Genomic DNA, 11,799 nt, shown 5'->3' with positions numbered 1-11,799 from the left:
GATTTTTTTTCTCTGCAGCTAAGTCACCCTCGACCTTTATTTTTTCCTTCATTGTCTGACCTTGTCTGCCTCTGCCTTCTCCAGCACCTCCTTCAGATGCTTAATTTCAACTTCGACCGACTCAGCCTTGGCTTGGGCATCGACCTCCACAGTCTTCAGCCCTTCTTGAGCTTCGACAAGTTTCATCCCTACTATTCTTGTCGAATCGAGGAAGGCTACAAAATGGTGCCCTAGCTGAGTTAATGGAGTCAAAGTTAGCACAAATACAAGAAAATTAGGAAAGAAGATTTTAGAAAAACTTACCGAACAAAGAAGGATACGGATTCCTTCTGTCATGCCTCGAGGCTTTGCTACTTGATCCTAAAGAGGTCGGATTGGAGCAGCATCCCCTCCATGGCCCTTCAGGCAATCTTGTAGTCCTCGATGGTGGCATCCTCGAAGACTTTGATCGAACACTCCCATTGATTTAATGAGTTGGAGGAGTGGACCGATGTCCCCCCTTTTTTGGGGATTGAGAAGGCCACCAGTGCGAGGACAGTAACCTTTGGAGGTGGCACTGAGGGGACCTCGACCTACGTGGGGGCACCGAAGATGTGCCCCCGGTGCTTGCTTCAGTAGGCCGTTGCTTCTTCGCACCCTCGATGATGGTCATTGAAGGGACTGCTTTCCTTTTCTGTTGGGCACTCCTCCTTTGGAGTGCCTCGAGTTCTTCCAACTTCATCCCTGTATCGCACTGAAGTCAACAAATTAAAAATTTGATAAAAAATAGAAGAAAAAAGAAAAAAAGCTAGGGTTGGCCGAACTGACCTTCTGGATCAGTCGAACTTAGTCTGACGTGGAAGAGGACCTGCTCTGATAACAAATCTTTTACGAAAAGAATCTTGTACTCCCATAACTACATGAAGCTACGAAGGTCCTCCCCTTCCAACTTCAAGACTTGAAATACAGCATCCCTCATCCGACTCCAGCTCGGTAGTACCAATGATTCGAGGGAAGGATTTGAAATAAGGAAGAATCAATCCTTCCATCCATGAATTGAAGAAGGGGCTCTCTTTATCAAAGCAGGGGCACCCTTTGGGAGAGAGATGTACCATCAGTCTGTGGTATGCCTCTTCAAGGTGAAGAAGGATCGAAAGAGAGGGATGGATGGATGGACTTCGGCCAAGAAGCAAGCGGCTACGAAGCTGATGATGAAGCGAAAGGAATTAGGAATGAGGGAGCAAGGAGAGAGGTTGAAGAAGTAAAAAATCTCTACAACGAAGAGATGCACGAGCAATCGAAGCCCTGCTCGGAATGACTCTTTATAAGGGCCAATCCATCCAGTAGGAGGATCATCGATCCTACTACTAGCCCCCAGGAGCTCCAGCTCGAATGAAGCCAGAATCCCGTATTGGGCTCGGATCAAATCCAAGTACTTTGGGTTCAATACGGACCCAATCATCTCGAGCACGAAAGTCGATTCGACCTTGCACCCGGCACCTTCCCCCTCAACATTTTCTCCTGACGCCAAGGAATGGTCTAAAGACCAGCTCCTGCTAGAACCCTCGGTGTCAACCATTGAAAATCAGAAGGGGGCAAAAAATCAAATAAAGAATAGAGGAAGGACAAAAATTGAGAGAATGGTGGAAAAAAGCAAGAACCCACCTGATTGTCGGAGAACAAGGATGGAAGAAAAGGAGACGACCACCAGGGAAGCTAATCGATGACCTAAGGAAGTGGGGACGGAGAGTCTCTGAGAGCAAGAGTTGGTGAGCAACACTCAAAAAAGCATTAAGAAGAAAACTAGATGCCCTAAACTCCCTTTTATAGGCACGGGGATCTGGCGTGGCCCAAATTTGAGATCACCGACAGTCAATGGATGAACGACATTTAAAATTCCTTCATTGACTAGCACAAATCTAGAGATAGCCTATTATGAGGAGCTCCAAAAATGAAGTGCGCCGCCCTTCGAATCCCGCAAAAATTGACCCCTTCCCCTCTGGCCATTAATGGCCAAATGATGTGATAGCTCCTTTTTGAAAAGACGCCCATTTGATTTCGAACGAATGCATGCCCTCAATTTGCCACATGTTGTACTCCTATCCTCCGAACCATCTAAATTTCGGACTCGAAAGTAGGACGCATATATTAGGAAGGGGTATTACGCCCAGACCGAAAGTATGTCCCTGCCAATGTCAGGGTAGAACCGATCCCCGTGGAATCTGCATCACCTCAGTTAACCCGATCCTAGCGACGGATGTGCCGCCCAAGGATCAAAGGTCGTCCAACACCCATGCCGTGGTCCGAACCCCCTCTTTGGATCAAACTGATCCCAACTTTTGGATCCTAATCTGATGGCCAGTCCTAGCAGCAATAAGCCTTGGGCAGACTTCAGTGATTCGGCTGATCCCCTTTTTGGTTGACCCCCGACTGTTTACTTCGGAAGAGGGTCGAGCATCGGATAGCCATTCCCCGCCTAAGGTCCAAGTTGGAGGATACTCTAATCATTCCTCTTTGTACAAACCTGTCAGGCTATTCTGTTTAGCTATGCCACTCCACCTACTAGCTGCGTGCCAGTTGAGCCCATGTCACATCACCATCCCTTCCACGGTCAGACTGCACGTCGGTTAGAGGAACATCTACCGTTAGAGCCATTTAAAGATGCCCCATATGGCTCCGTACGATAGGACATGATCGGAATAGCCTCCCATCCTTTCGTCCTTGGCCTTAATCTCTCTATAAATAGAGAAGGGGTCCCGATGAAGGCCACAATACCGATCCCCGCCTCAACCACCAACTCCGATTTTCTGTCGATCTATACATCGGCCAATCGACCTTAGGGTGACACTAGGACATCGAGCACCGAGCCAAGAGATGCTAAACTTTGACATCTTCCTCGGAGATTCTGAGTCCATCCTTACTCTTAACCAGTCTCTGGGTCATTCACTATTACAACCTATCACTTAGAGAAGATTGACCCTCACCATCCCAAATCCCATGGGGCAAATTGAACCAGTCTCCAGGATAAACCGGGCCTCTCTTTTCCGACTCTCCACTATCTTTGGGTAGGACCTTTTGAAGGACCCTCCGATGTCCTTGCTCTAACTATCGATCTCAGCCACCATTAGTTAACAAATGGACGAACCCAGGCAAACCAGCTGATCCTCCCTCCTGGCCGACGCCCTCCATTTAGCAACAGGGGCATCTGTTGGCCTTCAGAATCGAGAGAAGGATCCGGCATTAGACGACGACCTTCCATCTAAAGTGCAGGTCAGAGAACACTAATTATAGTTTCTGTCTAATCATGTCAAGTCAGGATATGTTATCTTACTACGCCATTCCACCTGTCGGCCACATGCCGACTAAGCCCACGTCACATCGCCTCCTCTGCTGATTGCACATCGAGTAAAAGCATGCTTGCCGCTGGGACACATGACATGATCCGTATGGCTTAAGTGGTCCAAAATGACTTTTTATCTTTTTACACTTGACCTTGACCCCTCTATAAATAGAAGGGTGAGACCCTCTAAGCACGCATGCGTGCCACCATATTTGTGCTCTCTCGCGATTCCCCCTTTCTCCTCTATTGTGCTAGAGTCTTGATTTGATTGTCAGAGGGTCCACACTGAAGACAACTCCGATCAAAACTTGTTTTACAGAGATGCCACTCCGATGGTCTCTGACTTGCTCCAGCCATCTCTAGCCGCAGTCGGAAATATTTCACAACAATACCAATTTAAACAGATATCTAGGTCCAAGTGGTATCTAGGAGTTCAAACGAGCAAGCCAATTAAAGAGATTCTTTGTGCACCGCAAGCAGTGTAGAAATCCGACATGGAGCATAATGCTATATGTGATTGGCCCACGTAGCCATACTTTCTAATATCCATTAATACGCTCATTAAATGCTTGCAGGTCAGCTTTTTTATTTGAAATTTTGAATGATGAAAATGTCTCTCTGTTCTGAAAAAATTATGACATTCCGTGGTCTGTTATGATATCCTGAAGCATATTATGATTTTTTGGAAATAGAAAGTCATAAAAAGAGAAGGTATGACATCCCGTGGCTTGTTATAACATCCTTAAGCATATTATAATTTTTTAGAAATAAAAAATTATAAAAAAGAAAAAATATTTTTGTTATTTAAAATTTTAAATCAATATTAATGGATATTCGAAAGTGTGATTATATGGATTAATAGGAAGAGGCGGTGCATTGTTATTGCACCCGCATGCGGTGCGCAAAAAATTTCTCGCCAACTAAATCATGCTGGCCAATGTTTGCAGCCCAATTCCACCCAATGTGTGCGACCAGAGACTCGACAAGGACCGCGTGGAGTCTCAGCGCACTTGAGCTCCTGCCCGGAGGGAATATTTCCCGAAAACTTAAACCAACGAAGGCAATGGCGGTTCCTCTCTTACATATTTCTTCCAGAAAACCGCCAAATTTCTGACATCCCCTCGCCGGGGAGTCCTCCAACCTTCGCGCTCCTCCTACTCCGTTACTACTTCCCTTCCCCACCCCGGGCGCCAAACCCTAGGCCTCTCAAATTTCGTACACCCCCTCGCAAAAACCCTAGCTTCTCTCCCGTTTATAGGGCCAGATGAGGCGTGTCTTCGACGAGATCTCCGACGACGAGTGGGAGAATCACTCCTTCAAGCCCGCGAGAATCCTCAAGAAGAGCAGAGCATCGCCTCCCCCGATCGAGTCCTTCGCCTACCAACCGAAAACCCGCGGCGTCGCGAGCCAGAACGGGGCCGGAGTGCCCAAGAGCAGGGTTGACTTGGAGGAGGAGGACGACGATGAGAACGTGGTGACGGCGGCTCGGCCCCCGAAGGGTAGCCGGGGCCGGCGGTTCATTGTGGACGAGGACAGCGATGCCGACGATGTCGCAGAGGTGTTCGAGATTCAGTCGGCGGAAGAGGATGAGGAGGAATTTCGTATTGAAGACGAGGAAGAGGAGGAGAAAGTAGTACAAGAAGAGGAAGAAGAAGTTGATTTAGTTGGTAAGGCCCTCCAGAAGTGCTCAGAGATATCGACAGCTCTACGGCAAGAGCTTTATGGCTCCTCAGTTCATGCTTGTGATCGATATGCCGAAGTGGAAGCTTCTTCTTGTAGGGTTGTTACTCAGGTGCTGGTTTTATTGCAAGTTTACTACTATGATGAACTATAATAGTATTGATAGTTTATCTATATGTGATGTTTGTGACTTGTAAATATATTAATACTTTTTACTTTGCCATGCGTTTGCAAATAGGGAGATATTGAAGCAGCTTGTGCGAGTGAAGAATCAGATTTTGAGCCAATTTTGAAGCCTTATCAGCTCGTTGGTGTTAATTTTCTTCTACTTTTGTACAGGAAAAATATTGGTGGAGGTAAGACTAGCGATCAGCTGTGCAAATTATTTACTTGCCCCTTGCTGTTCCATCTATGGCACTTAAAATAAATTGCTTGCTGATGTTTTTGCAGTCTGTGTATAATTCTTTAAGGGTTTACAATGTGAGGAAGAGGCTTTGAGAATGTATTTGATATGTTCACTAGTTTAAGATTATGATCATTTTCACATGCATTTTTAGAGAGGCTTAATTATGCAAAAAACCTTGTTCTTTTTTGAAGATTTTTAATTTCATCCTAAACTTCTATTTAGTGCGATCAGATTATCCAACTTTCAAATTGGTTCAATTCAAACGTTGGCTGTAATTTCTGTTGGCCTATCATGAAAGAGTTATCATGTGATGTCATGTTACCCACTTATATGGCCTTCATTTTCATGTTGCAAAGCTCTATCATGTGACAACTCTATCATGGCAGGCCAATAGAAATTACAATCAGGGTTGGAATTCAACCAATTTGAAAGTTAGATGATGTAATTTCACTGAATAAAAGTTTGGGATGAAATTGAAAACCCCTAAAAAGTGAAAGATTTTTTGCATAATTAAGCTTTTTAGAAATAAATATTTGTTAGATGATGCTTATATAGAAAACAATATGTGTAGCCATGTGCAAAGGGAAACCCCTTATACCTTTCCACTTTGTAGTCATATTTGTACGGAGCAATTTTTAGAAACTATGCACGAGTTCGTCTAACAACAATACTCACCTTGTAAAATTAGTATCTTCTGCAATTTCTTACTACACACATCTCAAGTCTAGTTATTCAAATTTTGTCCCAACATTTTCTCTTGCTCACTATGAAAAAGGATATGAATATGTACTCTTATATTCTATTTGTATTTATATAATCTCTTGTTGTATGATGCTAGTTTTTGCATTTATAATAGAGCAATTTATCAATTGCACATGGTAATTTAAATATTTGAGTCATACGTATCTCAATTTTTGTATCTATTAGTTTGTCATTGGAAGGTTGATATAAATATGAGTTGTCATTTACCTAATGTCCCACAATGTATCTATTAACAGAAGTGGAGTTCCACAGTGTAGCCCTTGTGTAATTAGCCATAAAAGCAGCTCCTAGTCAACAACGCTATTAGCTTCCATGTAGATAAATGTCATCTCAAAGGAGTGAAGGCTTGTCATTGTCCCCTGACAGTTTGGAATTAGGGGGTGAGGATTGGCATCATTATGCACTAATTGATAACCATTTTGCTACATCAAAGGAGTTCCCCTTTAGAAGAATATGGGAAGCCCTCAAAGTCTCTAACTTCTCATGCGTTGTGCAACTTAGGCATCAAAATAGTAGTATCAAAGACTCGGAATAGTAGTTGCTGCAACAAGGGAGCAACTATGACTCTTGATAACAAAGCTTGCTCTATCATACGTTCTTTTGTTATGCACTAGGATTGCTGACTCAGAATTGGACTCCATGCTGGCCGGTTGGTGGTACGAGTCGGTACGCCCCTGTATCAGACCGTACTGAGCCGAACCAACATGGAAATTAGGGGTGAACTAGGGAGGAAAAGAGAGAGAGGGGTAGGGAGGGAGAGGGAGGGAAGGAAATAGGGGTTGATGGATACACTGACGGTGGCCACCGAAGGGCCATGGAGGCCTCCTGAGCTCCGCGATTTTTTGCTAGAGAAAATGCGAGAAAAGAGAGGGGAAGGGAGAAAAGAGGAGGGAAGATGATAGAGAGGCTGCCGGAGGGCCGCCATAGGATGGCTGCTGTGGTCGTTGGAGGCCCAAAATAGCCTCGCGGCCATCACAGTTTGAAACGGGGGTTCCCCCTTGTTTCATCATGTTTTTTAAAAAATACGACCTATTGCAGCGGGTTCGAAAGAGGGGTTCGCTCCCATTTCATTGTATTTTTAAAAAAACACGACATAGTGAAGCTGGTAATGGTTTGAACCCGCGACAGCCACAAGCTATTTTGGGTCGTCTGACAGCCACAACGGTCATTCGCTGGAGGCCTTCCCGCTGCCTTTCACTCCCTCCTCTTCTCTCCCTCCCCCTTTCTCTCTATCTCTCTCTTCTCGCATTTTGTGGAGGACTAAGAGCCTCGGAGGCCTCAACGGCCCTCCGGCAGCCTCGGTGGGCCACCATTAGCTTTTTTTCTTTTCTTCTCTCCGTCTCTCTCTTTTCTTCTCCCTCGCTCCGTCTTCATTGGCATTCCGAATCGGATGTCTGAACTGCACTGGTTAGCCACTAGTATGGTTCGGCATGCCCCAAACCGCCTGATTTAGAGTGTTCGGTGAACCCTTTGCCTTCAATGTTGATCTTGAGGAAGCAAGGGGTGATAGCTCCCAAGTGAAAGGATCAGTTGTAGAGATGTAGAACCATATGGTTCTTTGTTGAATATTCTCTGTTGAATTTGCATAGGATGGGGAAATATATGGGGTTGCAATGCCTTACTTCTTACCTAAATGTTGTTCATAGGCCTTTGATTCAATTGTTGGTAATCATTTTAAAAGCCAATCCACATGGTTTTTAGGGGGTAAAAGTGCATTTGTTGCTATTAGTAATGTAGGTCATTATTTAGAATTGCTACTTTGGAAAATGTTGGATGCTTCAAAATGGTTGATAACATGAAAGGTACAAGCATATATGAGATGGACATTTAATTATAAAGCATATATGAAATTCTGGTAATACTATGAACTCAAGTGCAAAAATGAGTGCATTAGAGGCTCTAATGATTGAGAAAAAATAGTTGAGAATGGATTGAAATGATGTAAGTGAATATTTAAGGAGGTTGACAATGCAATACTTGGATGCTCCATCTTTGAGGTAACTTGGACACTTGGACATGGCAGGATGCTAGAATACATAGTTGAACACCACATTGAGGCATCCTAGTAATGCCAACAAAAAGTACCAATTTTTGGCACTTGTTTTTGTTATGTCATGTAGGAGACTCTTAATTTCAAGTGTAAGAGACACTTAAGTAAGTGCGTTTCAGGTTTTGACATAAATTTATTATAGTTATTTATCAACTTAAGTACCTAAGTATACCTAGTAATGCACTTGGATTTATTTCAAATGATCAGGAAAAAGAATTGGAAGCCTAGAATAATTTAGATGAAAGTTACCATCTGATTGTTAAAAAGCTCACTTTTGCTGACTGTCATAGTGGATGGGTACTGAACAGGGATGATTACAGAGGATTTATATAGTTGACTGAAAATATTCGATGCTTGCTAGCTGTGACATAAACACAGGAGAGAGATGGTGGAGTAAACACATCAATATAGATGGTTGTTTTAACAAAAAATTCTGCGATACTTCACCAACAACCTTTCGCTTTATAGTTTAGGAGCTCTCCAGCAACTTAAGCCATTAGCCATGATCATAGACTTCCCAGATGATTAGTACTACTACCATAAACTAAATCCTATTATGTAATATGCCCATATGGATCAGCAAATGGATTAACGTATTATACATCAGAAATTGAGAATGTCAACCCTCCGTTGTTGGTGCCAAATTCCTACCGGGGGCAACTTTGGACCAGATGAGCACTTCTAGAAACCTGTGAATAGATTACTGGTAGGGACGCCTCTCTTATTTGTTTGTTTAAACACTTGCAATTGAGAAACAGACTTTGTTCTCCATGTTCTTGGCAATATTCTAGAAAGAGGGAAATAGGAAAGCTTGATGCTGGGAATTGCATTCATATCTAAGATTGTTATTAAGCATTTTGTTTCTAAAATATACATGAAACTGTCAAGTGTCAATCTCTATTGACTCTAAAACAGTCTCTTTTGATCAAGAGCCTTAGAGTACCTCTCATGGATTGTGGGAAAAAAATCCAGTAATCGCAATTGACCATGGCCATTAATCAGATGTGCTGTATGATCTGTCTAATTCTGTATTTATAGGGCTATGTATAATGTGGTTGACACTTTCATCATTGACAATTGATAAGAGGTTAATGACTTATATTAATAATATATAACCAGAAGACTTGTTCAGATTGCAATCAAAAACCATTATCTTGTTGACACTGAAAACTTCATTGGCATACCATCTTCTAATGAACTCCGTTGTTGTGATGAAGTTCTTAGGACTATTTAGATTCGATAAAAAGAGGGTTTATCGATTAGTTCTTAAAACTGTTCACGACCAAATGATAGGCTGTTAATAAGGACGACAGCTTCTATCGAGCATAGGTCGCTGTAGGCCATATGGGTTAGTTGTCCTCTTAACCAAGGAGTGTGGAGACACTGGTATGACATACAGGTGAGATGTAAGGGTACATCGTCATTGAATGTGACCAACTCCAGAGCAATCTGCCGTCGAGAATGTCTCTGATGGGATATAGGATAAGTGTCCCTTAGACCTGAGATCGCCTCAGTGACTTGCAAGCAACTCACTGTGCTTTGGTACTGGACTAACTGAATTTCTAATTCAGTGACGGAAGGCTTTTGGACACAGTCAAGTACTTGCGAAGTCAGAGTATGATCAAGATGGGATTGACCACTCCAAGAGTTGGAGAAGAACGAGTCGCTGCATTTCAATTTAGCAAAACCTTGACCAGGGTAATCCATCAGATGGATTTGATATTTTGAAATACAATATGAACAACTTGATCAGAGTTGACAGTTGAACTCTGAGGTATCCTATGAGCATTTTGGTCAAGGGGATGAATTATATGGAAACTATATTCGCATGGGTTCTAAGGATGTTGTTCTACACATTCGACCTATCCGACCTTCGGGTACCATTGCTAGATGGTCACTTCGATTGGTACAGAAATTTGTTCCTGTGCTACCGGCTTAGGTTCGAACCTATGAGGTCACACACATTAGAGTTCACGATCCGATCGGATGGTTGATCAACGATTAAGAATCGTTCTAGGGTTAAACGATCAATACGATTGACATTTAACCTAGTGCAAGTGTTGCAGGAGGATCGATTAGCAATTCGATTGCTAATTGGCTTAATTTGATTAAGCCAATGGGCTGAGATTAAGTCTAATTGAATATGATTTAATTAAATTTGGTTTGGGCTTGATTGGATCAAGTCCAATTGCTTTATTGGATAAGCCAAGTGCAAGGAAAAACTAGTCCTAGTTCAATTAGGATTTGGATCAACCTAATTCTAATTTGATTGAAAAATTAAATCAGATTAAATCTAATTTATTTTGATTAAATTAGACTCTTAATTGGGGTTAAGACCTATTTTTAATTATGTTGATTTGATTTTGGTTTGATTTGGTTTGAGAAATCAAATTTGAACAAGTTATAGATTGAATCCTAGTAAGACTAGGATTCCACCTTGCGCCACCTTAGCCCCCCACGCCCACTCTCTCTTATCCCACGTCCACTCTCTCTTATTTTGTGCGACAAAACCCTCTCTCCCAGGTCTTCACGCACGCCCAAAACTTTTTTCTCTTTCTTTCTTACATGGAATGTGGTTGTGGATCAAGTCAAAGTAGGAATTAGTTTGGATTTCAAATTCTATGAGATAGAGTTTTAGGAAACCAAAACTCTTTCCTTATGGCACTGATTTATCCAGATTTTTTTTGGGATTTTCGTAGCTTTTATGGCACATTATATGCGCCCTTTGTTGGTGATCCACGACAGAAAAAGGAGGGGACATCCAAGAGTTGGACGCTCCTTGTCTTGCCTTGTTTGGATAATCCTTGATTAGGTATTTGACCTAGACAAGGACTCTTCATATCTCTCTAGTTAAAACGCATTTCTTCATGAAATTTTCGTGGATTGCAGAGCATTGAGAGACCTTTGGGGCATCCAAAAATCAAGGAGAAAGAGTCTTGGGGGCGTGGAGATCTAATAGACACAAAACTAGGTGTCTGGGTTAGAGCAAAGGGAAGAAGAAGAGGGTCTTCTTCTAGAGTTGCTGGGTTCATCTCTTCCCTTCCTCCATCTGTAAGTTTTCTGAGAGTGTCTCATCTAAAACTCCTCCCACTTCTCATCTTTGGAAGAATCCAAATCAAGAAGGAGGCATCTGATCGACCATCGAAGAAGGGATCAGCGCAGTACTAGCATACTGTGCTGATTTCCTGGTCCAGGACTTCTGATCGTGATTCGTGGGCTCGTGTGGACGACTCTTAGAGGCTGGACGCATGTGCGGCTCGCAATTTCATCCTCAAGCCCCGGATCAGCAAAGTTAGAACGTTCAACTTGCAAGGTAATAGATCTGATCTATTATATTTTACATATATTAGATGTAGTATAGAAACATGTTGATATGATCAACATGTAGTTCTTGCTCTTTATATTTTAATTTCTGATTTAATGCCATGTAATAATCATGTAATAGGATCTTAGATCTAGGGATTCTCTTGTTTACCAGATAAATTTTGATTTATTTTAGTCTTCCGCTGCCTGATCTTGAAAAAGTTTTCAAGATCTAACTCTGAAATCCTAGATCTGGTTCTTCAGTTGACACTTTCATCA

The 11,799-nt window shown here is 42.6% G+C and overlaps 1 protein-coding gene across 2 annotated transcripts; it reads left to right on the top strand.

Annotated features, from left to right (window-relative positions):
- Positions 1-4,347: 4,347 nt before the first annotated feature.
- LOC140857568 (protein CHROMATIN REMODELING 19-like) lies at positions 4,348-5,441 on the top strand. Of its 2 annotated transcripts, none has more exons than XM_073256756.1 (2): positions 4,348-5,111; positions 5,238-5,441. In XM_073256756.1, the coding sequence occupies exons 1-2, from the start codon at positions 4,584-4,586 to the stop codon at positions 5,424-5,426; spliced, it is 717 nt and encodes a 238-aa protein (XP_073112857.1). In that variant the 5' UTR covers positions 4,348-4,583; the 3' UTR covers positions 5,427-5,441. The 2 variants fall into 2 exon arrangements, with proteins under 2 accessions (XP_073112857.1, XP_073112858.1); XM_073256757.1 differs by having other exon boundaries at positions 4,350-5,111; positions 5,242-5,370.
- The last annotated feature ends 6,358 nt before the right edge of the window (positions 5,442-11,799 follow it).

This window comes from Elaeis guineensis, chromosome 4 (genome assembly GCF_000442705.2).
Source record: "Elaeis guineensis isolate ETL-2024a chromosome 4, EG11, whole genome shotgun sequence".
Lineage (NCBI taxonomy): Eukaryota > Viridiplantae > Streptophyta > Magnoliopsida > Arecales > Arecaceae > Elaeis > Elaeis guineensis.
The sequence above is the reverse complement of the archived record's forward strand: the minus strand, read 5'-3'. Positions and strand labels throughout refer to the sequence as shown.

Coding starts and splice junctions, on each gene's coding strand:
- LOC140857568 (XM_073256756.1), top strand. CDS start 4,584: ATGAGGCGTGTCTTCGACGAGATCTCCGACGACGAGTGGGAGAATCAC. Junction 5,112..5,237: donor CTTGTAGGGTTGTTACTCAG/GTGCTGGTTTTA, acceptor GTTTGCAAATAG/GGAGATATTGAAGCAGCTTG.